Source organism: Caretta caretta, chromosome 14, assembly GCF_965140235.1.
Source record: "Caretta caretta isolate rCarCar2 chromosome 14, rCarCar1.hap1, whole genome shotgun sequence".
Taxonomy (NCBI): domain Eukaryota; kingdom Metazoa; phylum Chordata; order Testudines; family Cheloniidae; genus Caretta; species Caretta caretta.
In genome coordinates this window covers 22,809,090-22,824,826 of record NC_134219.1, presented here as the reverse complement: position 1 = coordinate 22,824,826, position 15,737 = coordinate 22,809,090, and the positions used below count along the sequence as shown (strand labels likewise).

The 15,737-nt window shown below is 48.1% G+C and overlaps 1 protein-coding gene across 1 annotated transcript in view; it reads left to right on the top strand.

Annotated features, from left to right (window-relative positions):
• The window catches only part of CFAP52 (cilia and flagella associated protein 52), a 31,278-nt gene extending 21,187 nt beyond the window's left edge, over positions 1 to 10,091 (top strand). The window contains exons 8-14 of the mRNA XM_048817571.2: positions 445 to 615; positions 4,782 to 4,930; positions 5,611 to 5,756; positions 6,599 to 6,750; positions 7,211 to 7,313; positions 8,326 to 8,437; positions 9,552 to 10,091. Of these exons, the coding sequence (XP_048673528.1) occupies positions 445 to 615; positions 4,782 to 4,930; positions 5,611 to 5,756; positions 6,599 to 6,750; positions 7,211 to 7,313; positions 8,326 to 8,437; positions 9,552 to 9,727 (1,009 nt within the window). The 3' untranslated portion in view covers positions 9,728 to 10,091. The remainder of the gene's footprint in view (positions 1 to 444; positions 616 to 4,781; positions 4,931 to 5,610; positions 5,757 to 6,598; positions 6,751 to 7,210; positions 7,314 to 8,325; positions 8,438 to 9,551) is intronic.
• The last annotated feature ends 5,646 nt before the right edge of the window (positions 10,092 to 15,737 follow it).

The window sequence follows — 15,737 nt, the reverse complement described above, 5'->3', positions numbered from 1 at the left end:
TGGAAGCTATTGTGAAATAAACTAGTCTGTGAATGTAAAGTGGAATAGGTATTCCGCACTAATTCCCCATGTTGATGTTCTTATTCTACACTGAGTGCTTTTGTGTGCGTTAGCTTAAATCCACTTCCAAAGGTATGTTAAGTGCAGAATAAGGGGATCCACACAGACGGCTAATGCAGAATATTCTGCCATAGCTATTACAGTTATTTTCCCATGTAGACAATCCCTAAAATACCAAGGATTGCATGAAGTGCAAACAAACATGGCTGAGAATGGCATGTTGGACTTGACAATGTTTCTGCCTGTTGATATCATGATCAATGTGGCACATGGGTAGGAGGAAGGTATACCAGCAGAAGCCAAACAAAAAACAAGGTGGGGAGGAGAGAGAGGCAAGAAAAATCAAGGTCCACATCAGTGCAAATTTCTGCTTTGTCTTAACAGGAAAATTCAAGTCCAAGGTGGCGTCACTTCCCTCACCCTCAGAGGTCAAGGTCACCAGTTCTTTGTAGGAACAGAAGAGTCCCAGATTTATCGCCTTAACTACAATGAGTTTAAAGAGGAGCTCATTGCCACCTGTCATAATGAAGCCATCCACGACATCATTTTTCCATCGTTAGTATGACTGGAAGGGAGCATTTTTGTTCTTGAAAAAGATGGGGTGGGGGAGCAAGCTGTCGATTTGATGAAGATATCTGTACAGCACCTTCTATGCAGAAGGTTCCCAAAGCCACACTGATTTACATATAACAAACTCTTCCTCCACCACTGAAATGCAGCCCCATCTGGTGTGGTAGTCAGCAGCAGTTCAGCTTGGGGAAGTGAAAAATAAGTTCTCCAACTGAATCTACATGGAGAATTTTAAGTAGGCAGACTGTAATTATGCAAATTCCAATTTGCATAAACACTGGTGTTAACACCCCTGCTCTTGGGAAAAGTGCTAGGAAATCCCTGGGCCATTCAGGCCCCGATTAATGTGAAACTTGAAATTTCATGTGTCTTCCAATGTTTCTTGCATTTACTGAGTTGAATGGGGTCTATACTTGCAGACATGGCTGCATTCCTGCTCTCTGATCCAGTGCCTAGAACAGGTTTCAGAGGGTTAGCCGTGTTAGTCTGTATCAGTAAAAACAATGAGTCCTTGTGGCACCTTCAAGAGTAACAAATATATTTGGGCATAAGCTTATGTGGGCTATAACCTACTTCATGCCTAGAACGTCATCTAATATTGACTAGCACTGTTGTCAGAACAGACTCTTTGGGTCTATCAACATCACTTGTAATTGTGTGTTTAACAATATGGCATGTTATATTAAATTCAGGACTCATGATGCATGGTGCTAACTTCACAGATGTGCCTTCTGTTCACATTCATCTCATGAACAGACAGGAAAATTCCTCTTTGCTGTGAATATTAGGATCATGACATTTCATAAAAGTGATAGCTCAGTCACTCGCTCTGCAAATGGAGGGTGGCATTTGATCCAGAGGGAGGTTTTGAGTTTTGGCATGCTGCTGTTGTGACATAAAGTGCCAAGTCCTATTGAGTTACAGCAAAACGTGTAGCATATAAAACAGAAATGCAAAAAGCCCTCCAACCCCTCACTTTACACCAGTGTACAGACCTGCACATCCAGGGCCATTCCTAGCCATTTTGGTGCCCTACGCAGCCCCCCAGGCCTCTGCGGGGAGGGGGGCAGGAGCAGGCTTGGGGGCAGGGGAGAAACCACCCCCCAGCACTCACTGGCAGAGCGGAGCAGCTTGGGGCTGGGTCGTTCCACTTCCTGCCGCCTGGTGATTGCAGAGCGGGCCTGACCCCACACTCACAGGGCAGCGGGAAGTGGAGTGACCCAGCCGCAACCCACTCCGCTCTGCTCCCCTAGCTCCCAGCCTTGGGATTTGGGGGCAGGGCGGAACCACCCCCCAACACTCACCGGCGTCGCGGCTGGGAGCCAGGGGAGCGGAGAGGGCTGGGGCCGGGTCGCTCTTACCACCGCCGGTGAGTGCAGGCCCAACCCCTGCTGCAACCCTCAGCGGAATGGGGGCAGGCCTGGAGCTGAGTTGCTCCATTTACTGTCCTCAGGGGAAGGGTTGGACTGGGGCGGAGCAGGGGCGAGGGCCATGGGGAAGAGGTGGAGAAGGGGCTGGAGCAGCATGCAGCTGTGTAGGACACCAGGAAATTTGGGGCTCCTGGTGCCCTACACAGCTGCATACTTTGCATATGGGTAGGGATGGCCCTGTGCACATCTCTAGCTTAATGGGTAAATCGTTTAGCACTTTGCAGTAATCTGATGCACTCCCTTGACTAACACATTGTGTGAAGAAGACATTCAGATGAGTGGGGTTTAGAGATCATGGTAGGACTCTATTACTACCTATACTTTGAAAATTACTTCTCTGTTATCTCCTTTTGAACAGTGCATCTCCCAGGCTTTGAAACCCAGACTTAAACTTGATTCTCTGGCCTGGCTTATTCCAAAATACTTCAACTGCTAATGTTATCCTGTTTTATAAAGCATCCAAGGATGCCTGGCTTGAAAGGAGTTCTACTTTGATGTGTCACTGTTTGTTTTCTCTGTCCTTCTGGTTCTTCTTGCTGGGTGTTGATGGGGATGTTGAACAAAAGGCATGTGATTGTGTCTCCGGCTGGCCTGGCCCCTTTAAGGGGAGTATGGTCCAGCCCATCTGTGGGTAATGGTCAGGCCTAATGAAGGAGCTGGCCCCTCTAAAGGTCAGCAGGGAAGCTCAGTGGTAAGGAAGTGAGGGAAAGCTGTTAGAGGCCTGGAAAGGCTCTGGCAGGAGCCCTAGGTGGGCTGAGGAGAAGGGAAGGCTCCCACGAGGGTTCCCTAGAAGAGAGGTGAGAACACAGGTGAAAGGCTGATTGAGAGTCGTTGAGTACACTGTAGCGAGCCCCGCTGGGTAAAAGACTTTCTGTTTGTTTTGAGACTATGGTTTAAACCTGTCTGAAGCTCAGGTGGGACAGAGAATGTTCTATATCCAGTAACTGTGACAGAGAAATAAAATGAAATAAAAAGGCAAAGTTGAGAAGAGAGAGGGCTGGACTGTAGCTTTGACTGGGAAGGAGTGGATCAGCAGCCAAGAGAGGGTGTTAGGGAGACAGTGACTCCTGACAGATTGCTTTCTAGATCTCACTCTACATCATCTCTGTGCGATGCACCGTTTGCTTATTTTTGTACATAACTAACATCCCACCTTATTGCATATGCACTTAATCTCATCACCAAAAATTGGGGTGCTTTAAAATAAGTGTTGCTTTCTTTTGAAAAGCCACTTGCTTGTTTTAAAGCATCTTACCCCTTTGTTTTGGTGATCTGGATATCCCTCTCTACCCAGACGAGGGTGACTGCCACCAGCATGGGCATGAGAACTCTTGTGACTTGCCCTCACTGAGGTGGAGACCAGTTCCCTTCCCTATCCCAAGAGTGTCTATAAACATTAGGATCCAGCAGACTCTCAAATGTAACTTCTCCCTCTTTTGGAATATCATGAGGCTTCTGACCGCACATCAGGTAGAAGGAAAAATGTGTAAATTCTTAAACACAACTAAAATCTTTTATACATTATTTTTGCTTTCCAGATAAATTGATCGGGTTTTATTCTGTGAACCTAAAAATGTGAAGGCTCGTGCCTCATTGTGAGATACACTTCAGCAGACTTTTGCAGCCTTGTCTAATTCTCCCAACAGTGTTCCTGGTCCATTAAGGGGGCTAAGAAATGCATCCTGACAACAAGGAGCCTGTCACTGGCACCTGATGTTAGTCCTGGGGAATCAACAAACCTTTCTTTTATCCAGCCCTCTTAATTTGGAAGCACTCATATTCTAATGTTTCTTATAGTATCTATGTAGCCAAATTTATCGTAAAGCTTAGGGCTGCAAATTTACACACACACAACCCAGGAAATTAACCTGTCAGTTCTTGTATCAATCTTCTCTGCACTGTACCTATTGAGGTATACATTTAATACCCTAACTAATGAAACTGTATTATATGCAAAATGTAAGTTGCTGTTGACAGAGAAATGTAACTTTTTCATTTCCAGACATTTGGTGCCCAGATGCACAATCTAAAAGTTGTGTTGCGGTAATACAAGGCAGATCTTCCTCTAGTGTTATTGGTCATAGCTTCGTTGACTTCAGTGACCATTTACATCTGCCAATGGTCTATGTATTTGATTTTCCATTTCCTCTTTGTTTGTTTAGGTTTTTTGGGAGAGAAAAAGGAAAACCTCCAGCTGCAGCATTTTAGAGCTGCAAAAGTGTGTTTTATGCACGCTGTGGATCTAAAATTCGACCATTCTGTAGATATTCAACATACGTAGCTATGACACTACCTGATTGTATTGTGCAAGGAATACTTAACAAAAAAAACTCTTGCCAGAGCAAACCCCACTGTTTTTTCTATTAGGGCTGGCTGTGCACAACATCTGAAGTTTCATCCTTTTTTAGTATATGTGGGCCAAAAAAAGTGATCATTCTATTTTAAAGCAAAAAGCTTTGAAATACGACTGTGGGGCTTACTTCCCATAAAATCATCTTTGAGGGGAGAGCAGGCTTGGAAAGTTTCATCCCAAAAGCAGAAAGTTAGGAGTGAAAAATGACAATGGTCCTTCCGCCTTAACTATGGTGTCCCCTACTGGAAAGGCTGTAGTTGAACATTAGTAACATCAGATAGTGAAGCAATGCCGGGGGAGTTAAGATTTAATGAGGAAACTGTTCCCCAACACTGGCCTTCAGTAGTTTGCTTCTCTACCTTCCCCAGGGGAACCTCTGACTTGTTTGCCACCTGCTCCAAGAATGACATCCGAGTGTGGCACACCCCAGAAAACAAGGAGCTCTTACGAATCACGATCCCCAATATGACCTGCCATGCCATAGACTTCATGAGAGACGGCAAGAGCATTATTTCAGGTAAAGATTGGGAAGCTCTGTGTTTAGATTCAGCCTCAAATTGCTGCCCGCTTTTAAGGAAGTAGGCTCTAATAGAATGGGGGGACGGACCAAAGCCTGGAATTGTTTCAACTAATTGCAGTGACCAAAAGGTTTCTCTTTATGGTCAGCCAAGTAAACCCTGCTCCACAGCTGCCAAACCCCAGGCAACATGGTGTGCGAGGAGGGCAGGATTTGGGGAGCATACATAGAGGGTGTGAACTCCGGCAACAGGTTAGCGTCCAGGTTTCTGGAGTTCCCATCACACTGTCGTGGGTTGAGGCTGAGGTGGGGTAAGGGTGTGGTGCACCTTTACGTATATTCCCTAGCCAGTGCCTTCTGCTGCATGGTAGCAGTGGAGCTACAGGAGTCCCCCTATTGAGAGTGATCGTGCTCCCCTCCATCATCACCAAAACCTTCTTCCCTAGGTAGAGGGAGTGAAATCTTCCCCTGCAGACTGGGACTATGGCTCTGTGTTCATATACTTGGCAGTGGGTTTGCTGGTAGCTAATAGGGGCATCAGTGTGAAGGAGGTTGTGGTTTTTGTGGGGGTTTTTTTTGTTTGTTTTTTAAAGAAGGGGGGCTTGGGGAGGGGCACAGGGAAGAGAACAATAATATAAAGAAAGTGACCTTCTGGGTGATCTGTTTCCATATTGCATCAGCGTGGAATGATGGGAAAATCCGTGCCTTCACACCAGAGACTGGCCGACTCATGTATGTGATTGACCATGCCCATAGCATGGGCGTGACAGCCATCGCTGCAACAAGTGACTGTAAAAGGATCATCAGTGGAGGAGGTGAAGGGCAGGTAATATGTGCCTAAAATCTCTCAGGGCTGACTCGTGCTGTTGCCGTTCTAACTAGTAACCACCTAGGCAGAACCTGAGCATCATTTTTGCTTGGCTCACTTAAGCACAAGGCTCAGTTACAAAATGTTAGTGTCTGCTGTAAGTAAATCTTCCCACTTGCTCATAGTGTGACATGGAGCCGTACCTTCTGATTACTCCTGGCATGCCAGGCGTAGTAAATCCTTCCAATGCTGAACATGCCTCTTAATCCCATTTGTCAGTCAAAAGAATAGGTATAGTCTGATTTGTAATAGAAGAGATTATTTGTAGAGGTATATTTTCACAATAGGAATATTGTCTGGTATTCTGAAAGCAGCAGAAGTCAAGGTTATAAATATAATCTATTATTGGCTCTGCAACCTAGACTGGCAACAAGAGTGACCAAAGTTGTGTTAGAAGGAAAATTGGTACTCAAGACAGGACCTGATCCTGCATCCTTTTAGCTGTACATTTGAGGCTAAATTAATCTCTGTTGTGGCTCCATGAGTGGTGAACTTGACTTTCAATCGACATTTTAATTCTGTTAAGGCCAAATCCTTGTAAAAATGAGGTAGACCAGAGTTTAGCCATAGACCTCAATGGGAGTGGGATTTGGTCCTGAGTTCAGGGATCTGTATTTCTGCCCTCACTCATCCCCAGAGAAATGGAAGCAATGCATGAAATGCAGCATCTCACTCAGCTCCATGCGCTGGAGATGCCATCAAATGCTTCAGGAGAAACCCCGAGCTCAGGAATCCCTTTTGGTTCAACTTTAGCTCAGTAAGGAGCATGCATTATGAAGGTGTTTGTGGCTGCTTTGCAGGTGAGGGTGTGGGAAATTGGTCAGAATACTCGCAAACTGGAGGAAGTTCTGAAGGAGCACATATCCGCTGTATCTTGCATCAAGATTAAGAAGAACAACCGGGAGTGTGTCACAGCCAGCATCGATGGAACGTGCATCATTTGGGATATTGTGTAAGGAGATCATTCCTCCTCAGCAGTACAGCACTTCTCAGCTACGCCAAGGCTCTGACCTTGCTAGGTTTTGGGTATCGGGTGTGCTTGTAAAGCTCTTGGCAGAGCCACCCCACACACAGGGTGCCCTGGGCAGCCAAAGTTCCCCTGAGCATGGGGTCCAGAAATGAAAGATTTTGCCACTATGATACCAGTCCCTGCTTTAAAAGGCCTTTTGTGAGGTAACCAAGGAGGCGCAGTTGGGAGAACAGACAGCATGGATAGCCTGTGGGAGGGTGTTCCCCTGATCAAATGAGTTCCACATTATCTGTACCTCATGAAACCCTATCCGCAGACCAGTATGTGATGGAGTGCTACCTGCAGGAGATGCCTCACACCCACAGTAGGTAAAGCTGTCTTAGGAAGAGAGAGATGAGTTTTGATAAGCTCTTGCTCAGGCTGCTTTGGGGGTATTTTTCAGACGTTTTATGAGGAATCAGATGATCCTGGCCAACACCTTGTTCCAGTGTGTGTGTTACCATCCGGAGGAGTTCCAGATAATCACCAGTGGAACAGACAGAAAGGTAGGCACAACTGCACGAAGTCATCTTGAAGTAGCTCAGAACCTCAGGGGACAGGACAGCAAGTCTTGTCACTGTCAGGGATTTCAGCTTCCAATCAGATCATGCCAGGCCCTTATCAAGCCAGTGTGGGCTTTCCCATGATAGAAAGGTGTGACAAAGCAGGACTGTTCTTAATGTTTCCTCTGAATATTGTGGGGGTGCCTCAGTTTCCCCTAGGCAGTTCTTAAGTATCTAGGGGGTGGGATAAGGGTATGATCGTTGCAGAGCCCTAGAGGGCAGGTGTGTGCAGGGGTCTGGACACAGAGAATGGCCAACACCCTGTTTCCTGGCAACTGGTGGCCTGGCCCTTCACCCCTGCAAGGTGAGAGCTAAAAAGTTGGAGAACAAAGGAATCAGGTGACCTCCTGGCCCGGGAAAGGGACAAAGCCCAGAGGAGGAGGGGCTGGAGAGAGTTTCAGTTGGAGGCTGGCTGTGGACATGGAGTGAAGTGCAGACGTGGTTGTCTGGCTCACTGCCCCCCAAAATGGACCCGGCTGAGGGGTCCTGTTCTTTGTACCTACAAGCTCTGTTTTAGACCATGTTCCTGTTGTCTAATAAACCTCTGTTTTACTGGCTGGTTGAGAGTCTGAGTGCAGAGTTGGGGTGCAGGACCCTCTGGCTTCCCCAGGACCCCGCCTGGGCGGACTCGCTGTGGAAAGCTCACGGAGGGGCAGAGGATGCTGAATGCTCTCAGGTCAGACCCAGGAAGGTGGAAGCTGTGTGTCCTGAAGACAGTCTGCTCATTGAAAGGAGACTTCCCCAGAGTCCCGACTGGCTTCATAGGGAGCAGTTCCAGAGCATCACCCGGGGACTCCGTGACAAAAGGCGGTTGTTGTATGGGAGAGAATTGGGCACTTCAGTAACTTACAGTTTAGGTTCACCACAGTCCAGGTTAACACTATCCTCCAGAAGCAGTGGAAATCTTCACACCGGTGCTGTACAAGTGATCTCTCATTTCTGATCTTGTTTCTAGATTGGATACTGGGAAATATTTGATGGTTCTGCAATCAGAAATTTGGAAGGCTCCCTGACTGGCTCTATTAATGGGATGGATATCACATCAGACGGGACTTACTTTGTTACAGGCAAGTAGGATGGCGGGGGTGGGGGGTGGGAAACAATGTAAAAGAACCCCCAGGAAGCAGAGGAAAAAATGTAAAGGACCTCAGAGGGATTAGGAAAGTGGGCAAGAAAGAACAAAATGAGATCCTGCAAATATGTCAAGAGGAAAAGAAAAGGAATCACTAAAGGGAAATACTTGGAAAGATACTATGGGCTTGATCCTGCAACACATTGAGCACCTTCAGCTCCCATTTAAATCATGGAATCTCCTTCCTTAGAAGTTTTTAAGGTCAGGCTTGACAAAGCCCTGGCTGGGATGATTTAATTGGGGATTGGTCCTGCTTTTGAGCAGGGGGTTGGACTAGATGACCTTCTGAGGTCCCTTCCAACCCTGATATTCTATGATTTGGAGATGGGGGCACTCAGCACTTCCCAGGATCAGGTCCTTAAAAACCAGTCTGTCATAGAGAAAGTATGGAGTTATTTTCAGCCCTGGTGAAACGCCATTGAATTCAGTGGAGTTGCACTAGGGATGAGTTTGATCCTTGGTCTTTCATGGCTTGTGGGAGCATCCGTTCTCCAGAAGCCTGGAAATCTCTCTGGTAATGTGGGAGTCCCTCTGGAGGGTTAAAAGTGGAGGATGACCCCCCGCTGGTTCTACAGCTGCCTGAATTAAGCACTGGTGCATTCATCCCTAGCCATTCTCACTCATCCTCTGAGCCTAACACTGGAGTGGCATGGGGGAGCCATGTGATTGGACAGGCATGTGGTGAAAGTTGCAGTTTATGTACTGGGACCATCTCCCTTAGGTTAACCTGTTAAATCAGCATTGAGAGGAAAATCTTGCTGAAGATTTGTAGTTTTGCTGGGTGGCTGTATCTCTGAATATAGCTTATTGGGTTCTGTCAGTGTAGGAGCCCATGCCAAGCACTGTGCTGGTCCCAGACACAGTCACTGGTTCTAGTGGGGAAAAAAGTCCTTTGCAACCACAATGCTCAGGACCTTGTATCGCACCCTTTTCCCATCTCAAAGCCAGGACATTCCTCTGCCTTTTCACCATGAACAAAAAGCGAGTGGCTCTTTCAGAAGCCCCACAGGCTCCATGTAACCATCTGTCCTCCCTTGTGTCCAACGCAGGTGGTGACGATCACCTAGTGAAGGTATGGGACTATAATGAGGGTGAGGTGACTCACGTCGGCATGGGTCACAGTGGCAGCATCACCCGACTCAGGATCTGCCCTGGGAATAAATACATTGTGAGCGTGAGCGCGGATGGTGCTATCCTGCGATGGAAATACCCACACTCCTCCTGATACCTGGCACAGAAGCTGCGAGGCCATATGCCACTTCTGAAAGCTTTGATCTTACAGCTGACACCACTTAAAACGATGCAAACATTCCTACTAATAGAGGAGACATTGTTTTTGTATTCGCTAGTATGAAATAACCAGGCCCTTCAGAGATCCTTTCTGGTGTCCAATAAGACTGATGGGCCTGACTTTCACAGGTGCTGAGCACTTGCAGCTCCCATTGACTCCACTAAAGTGGGGGGGCTCCTTCTTGCTCAAAGTCAGGCCCAGGCAGTTCTATGAGTGCTTGTGTTCTGTTGCTGTCTTCTGTCCAAATACCTTTCTAGATCTGTCTGTCTCCTTCACAATGAATCGCTTGTCATGTAAATATGGTCTTCTGTGTTCATTTTTAATTCCTTTGGTTCTGAATAAGCAAATAGCCTTTTCTGCTTCAACTCCGAAATGTAACTTACAGAGCAACTCGATTTCAGATTTTTAAAGCAAGATTTTCAAAGGTGCATGAGGCTTTGGGGTGCCTTATATTTCGGGGGCCCTACTTGACGCACCTCAAAGGGGCCTGATTTTCAGATATCTTCTAGAATGGTTGTCACTTGTGCTACAGTTAGATCAGGGTCCTTGGGCAGTGTGGGTGGGTGTGCACATGCTGGTTTTAAATCTCTAACACAAGCTCCTTTTGGTACAGAAACTCACCTGCTTAAATGTCTTCTCTGCTCTTGCTGGAATCCTGTGGGATGTGATTAAGTTGCTGAGTCCTGCCTCTTCTATTTCTGCAGACTCAAGGCTTGATGCTCTGCAGCGATAGCCACATTAGCAGGTTTTACCAGCTGTGCAGCAGTGTTCATCATGGCTTGTAGGACAGGATCAAACCTCCGGAATGTCAAAAGCTGGAAAGGAAGGAATCTAAACATGTGGGCTGCTGCCATGCAAATGGAAACAAAACCCAGTGAATGTACTGCTGAGCTGGCAGGCCTGGAGCCTGAAGGTCCTGTTCCCTCCAGGGCAGTAACAGCTTGGGCAGTAGCCGTGAGGGCTTCCCGTGCTGTCCTGGGTATCAATGGGTATCCGTTCTGGAGAGGTGATGGCAGGTCAGCCTATGAAATGTTTGGCCTCGTCTGTCAGTAAGTAAGGAGAACGCTTAGGGCCATTTGGGGTGAGGGTTTTGTGATATGGACACCTGTCCAATAGGCATTGTGGGGAGACCCATTTGCCTCATTTCGCAGAGACACCCACTGTCCATCAGAAGCTTCCAGCCCTCTAATGCCAGGTGGTGTGGAATTCAGCTAGCAAACCAGGAGCGAAAGGCTCTTCTCCCTGTAGCTGTCCATTTGCCCTCAGGTATGGAGCTGTAACATTGCACTCCTACGTTACCTTGCACCTACGGATCTCAGGGCACGCGCACTGCCCAAGCACTAGCTGACTCTCAGAACCCCATGAGGTAGCCCCATTTACAGAGGGGGGACACAGAGGCATACCATGGGGCAGTGACTTGGCTAGGGTCATGCACTGAGTCAGTGGAGAAGTGCAGATTAGACCCCAAGGAAGTAGGTTTCTGGGTCTGGGAGTGCTCTAACTGCTAGACTCTGTTTCCTTCTCTTTACAGAATGCAAGTAAAGCAAGGCTGCTCAGTGCCAGTTTCTTTAACCAGTGATGACCTGAACTGAAAGCTGTGAGCACAGTGCACGATCTACACCTAACCTGCATTGTGATGCTGCACCTGTTCAACTAAACTGGTGCAGCAGCGTTTTGTGTGGACACTCTTATATTGGCTTAGCTTGCCCCGTTAAAAAAGCTGTCTTTAAACCAATGTAGAGGGGCCATACACAAAGCTGCACTGGTTTAAATACATCAGTGCAACATCACACCTTTGTGACTCTGAGCGTAGATGAGCCTTGAGCGTTCTGCCCTCCATGCTGTAGTTCCTAGGTGCTAGCTCCATTCCAGCTATTTACACTCTGGTATTGTACCCAGCCCTGTGAACTCTGAGTTCTTGGGGCCCCAATGGCTGAGCTAGGCCTTAGCAGGCTCACCTAGTTTTTTCAAGCTGTGCTCCAGTACAACTCAGCAGCCCTGCTTCCTCCAGCACAGCCCTGCTCCTCCTAGCACATCTCCTGATGCTCTAAGTGCAGCGTGACCCCCACCATCATGTCCAGCTGTCCCAGGAGAGCCACTTGAGTTTTACAAATTGATCTGACCTACATGAATAATTCAACGCAGTCAACAGGCAGAGCAAACCCTTTGCAATTCCTGTACCAGGAGTCACGTTGTGTTTGGGAAACCTGATCTGTAGTCACAAATCCCCCCATTATGCATTTGCCTGGCAGCAGGCAGATTGTACTTCACGATCTGGATGTATTCATTACGCTACCGTTAGTCATGAGGAACACTGCTGTTAATAATGGAGATCTATAACACTCTTACATAAGAATCCCATTGTAATTCAGCCATTATAAATGTGCTATTACCATAAAGTGCTGTAGCAGTTCTGTGCCCCTCTACTCACTGTGGTAAAGGAAGCTAATGTTTCCCCAGCCACATCAACAAAAGCAAAAAGATGTCAGTGAACAGAATGGCTGCTGCATGCATATTCCATTCGTCCCTTACAACCACTTCCTATTTGCCAGGTTAACACATGCTTTCTGGGTAATTGCTTTTGCTATCATCAGCGGGAAACAAGGTCTTGGGCGGTGCAGAAATAGCATGGTGCTGTGGGTCTGATTCTCAGTTACACCAAGGCCCCTCTTACGCTGCTCTGGCAGTGAGAAGGGGCCTTACAGTGAGTGTGAGTTTCAGCCCCTATGCACTGTGTAAAGGGGCCTAAGGCCCAAGGTGGCGATTGTGAATTGTTTTAATGATGGCTAGAAAAGCCAAGAGTGGCATTCCGACAGTCACCTGTCATGTCTGACTCTCTGTGGTTAAATAGCTGATCTGGGGGTTATGGGGCTGGCCTAGAAGGCAAGAGAACTGGGTCCAGCTGCCAGTGATACGCAATGTGACACTGGGCAAGTCACTCATTTACACCAGCTGAACCTGCTCCTGAATCTCTGCCTCTGTTTCCCCATCTGTCAATGAGGCTAAATACTCATGTCAAGGTTCCTTCCCCACTCTGAACTCTAGGGTACAGATGTGGGGACCTGCATGAAAGACCCCCTAAGCTTATTTTTACCAGCTTATGTTAAAAGCTGCCACCACCAAAGTGTTACACAAAGAACAGGGGAAGTGCCCACTTGGAAACATGTCCCCCCCAGCACTACACCCTCTTTCTTGGGGAAGGCTTGATAAAAATCCTCACCAATTTGCATAGGTGAACACAGACCGAAACCATTGGATCTTAAGAACAATGAAAAAACAATCAGGTTCTTAAAAGAGAATTTTAATTAAAGGAAAAGTAAAAGAATCACCTCTGTAAAATCAGGATGGTAAATACCCTACAGGGTAATCAGATTCAAAACATAGAGAATCCCTCTAAGCAAAACCTTAAGTTACAAAAAGACGCAAAAACAGGAATATACATCCCATTCAGCACAACTTATTTTATCAGCCATTTAAACAAAACAGAATCTAACATATATCTAACTAGATTGCTTACAAACTCTTTACAGGAGTTCTGACCTACATTCCTGCTCTGGTCCCGGCAAAAGCATCATCCAGACAAAGAGAACCCTTTGTACCCCCCCCCCCCCGCTCCAGCTTTGAAAGTATCTTGTCTCCTCATTGGTCATTTTGGTTAGGTGCCAGCGAGGTTGTCTTAGCTTCTTAACCCTTTATAGGTGAAAGGGTTTTTCCTCTGGCCAGGAGGGACTTAAAGGTATTTACCCTTCCCTTTATATCTATGACAACTCACTTGCAGAGGCACAGGCCTGGGAGAGCTTTGAAGGGAAGCTTGTTTTTAAAGCCTTGTATAGTTCACTCAAGGAGCTTGGATCAGAGACATGCTTTACAGAGAATTCATAGATTTCAGGACCAGAAGGGACCACTGTGATCATCTAGTCTGATCTCCTGTGTAATGCAGGCCAGCGACCGGCCCTGAAAAAATTCTTAGAGCAGAGCTTTTAGAAGGCAAGTGATTGTTACTGAATTGTCCTATCCCTAATATGAATGCTTCTGAATATGGATTTTTAACATACTTTCCAGCTGCTGCCTCCTCTTGGTGTATCCTCAGCAACCCGGGGCACCTGTCTGCGCTGAATAACAACCACCCCATTGATCCCAAAGGGCTTTTGCAGCATATACACTTCACCCTCTGCTGCAGTGCAGCCATGCTTGGCCTGGAGGCAGCCAGCTGTGCACAGCAGAGGGAGGAAGGGAGGACCCTATTCTGATGCTCCAAGCCATGATATTCCCAGGCCTGCCCTACAGTGACTGGGGGGCAGGTCTTTGGTGAATCCAGCTTCAATGGCTCTTGCTAGAAAGGTGGTGACAGGCTTTACCTATCAATTGTTAGAAGATGCAGAGTCAGAGCAAATACACTGGAAGCCCCAGGGTTAAAGGACAGGGATTCGAGAGCCTGCTGTTAATGAAAAGCCTAGGTAATGAGATGCATCTTACCATGCATTGTAACTGGGGCAGGCTCACCTTATAGGCATTTCCCGCAGGAGCAGATTGCAGAGGGAAGAGCCTGCAAATGTGGGTCCAGTTTGTACATTGCTGAGTGGGTCCCTGGCCACTACATCTAGAACCACCTCTGGAGAAGCTGGATATAACTTAATGTCTCCATAGAGTAGACAGGACCTTGACTGTTTGCAGTCTTCTCATTCAAAAGACTCCAGTCAGTACCGGGTTTACAATGGCACCGTGGGGCCAGGCCCACCCATTACAACCCAAGGCAGTCTAGCACCCAGGCCTTGCTCTGTGAGTAGCTCCCAGCCAGCAGGTCCCGCTCACCTCTAGGGGGCGCACCACCGAGCAGCTGGGCTCCACCATACAGGTTGAACAGGGCTGCTGGCCATGGGGCTGATGAGGGGTCTACCCTGCTCCCCAGCCCGGCTCCAGCTCCAAGCAGTCTCTGCTGTCCACCACCTCTGGGGCCCACCTGCCTTCCCGGGGTCAAGCTGCCTGGGACCGGTGCAGAAGCTGGGCTGGTCTCGGCCAGTGTGGGGCGAGGATGGCAGCACCAGGAGCTCAGCTGGGCCCCAGCAGGCAAGTAGGTCCTGAGGGAGACTGGTCCGGGCAGGTCCTGCTCCTACTCTGACCTGGCTGATCTCACTGCTGCTGAGAGGCCAGAGTGATCCCCCACCCTGCGACTGGCCCCGGCCACACTGCTGGCTCAGCCCGGCAGATATGGTCACCTCCCAGCGTGGGGCTAGTGAGTGCAGCTGGGGGGCAGGGTGGGGGGGAGTGGGTCTCTGAGGGAAGTATGGGGGAGTAAGAGAGCGGGGGACAATTGAGGGTGAGGAAGATTAGTGTGTTTTGGGGTGCTGGACATAGAGAGGTGTGGGAGGTCTGTGTGTTGGGGCACTGAGCAGTGGGAGTCTGTGTGGGGCGCTGTGCAGTTGTGGTGGTGGGGCTGTGGTGGGGTGCTGAGCAATGGGGGGTCTCGTGGGTGGAGTGCCTAGGCCCTCCCCCAAGGGGAAGAGGCCCAGTGGCAGGGCAGGGCAGGCTAGTGTGTGTCTGGCAGCTGCCGGTTTCTAAACAGTGCCCCCGGCCGGCCCCTTGCTCTGGGAACCCTCCCCTTCCCCCTCCCCCGCCCCGCCCCCCGCACCATGGCCCCTTGGGGGCCCAGAAAAGGTTAGTCCAGCCCTGATTCCTGTACAGCATGTTTCATGGAACTCCTTTGCCTCCTTCAGCAGTATGAAGGGTTGAGTTAACCCTGCTGGGCTCCAGGGAGTCTGCGTATTTCAAACCTGATATCGAGACTATGAGCCTGTCCCCTCTGGCAAGAGTGTTTTTCATGCACAGTCCAGATACCCATGTTCCACTCAACGCATTGCTCAAAATGTCATTTTACTGATGAAAAACTCCCAGACCTGGTGCATTAGAGAAACCGCTGTGAACGAATGAATTAAAATAGAGATGT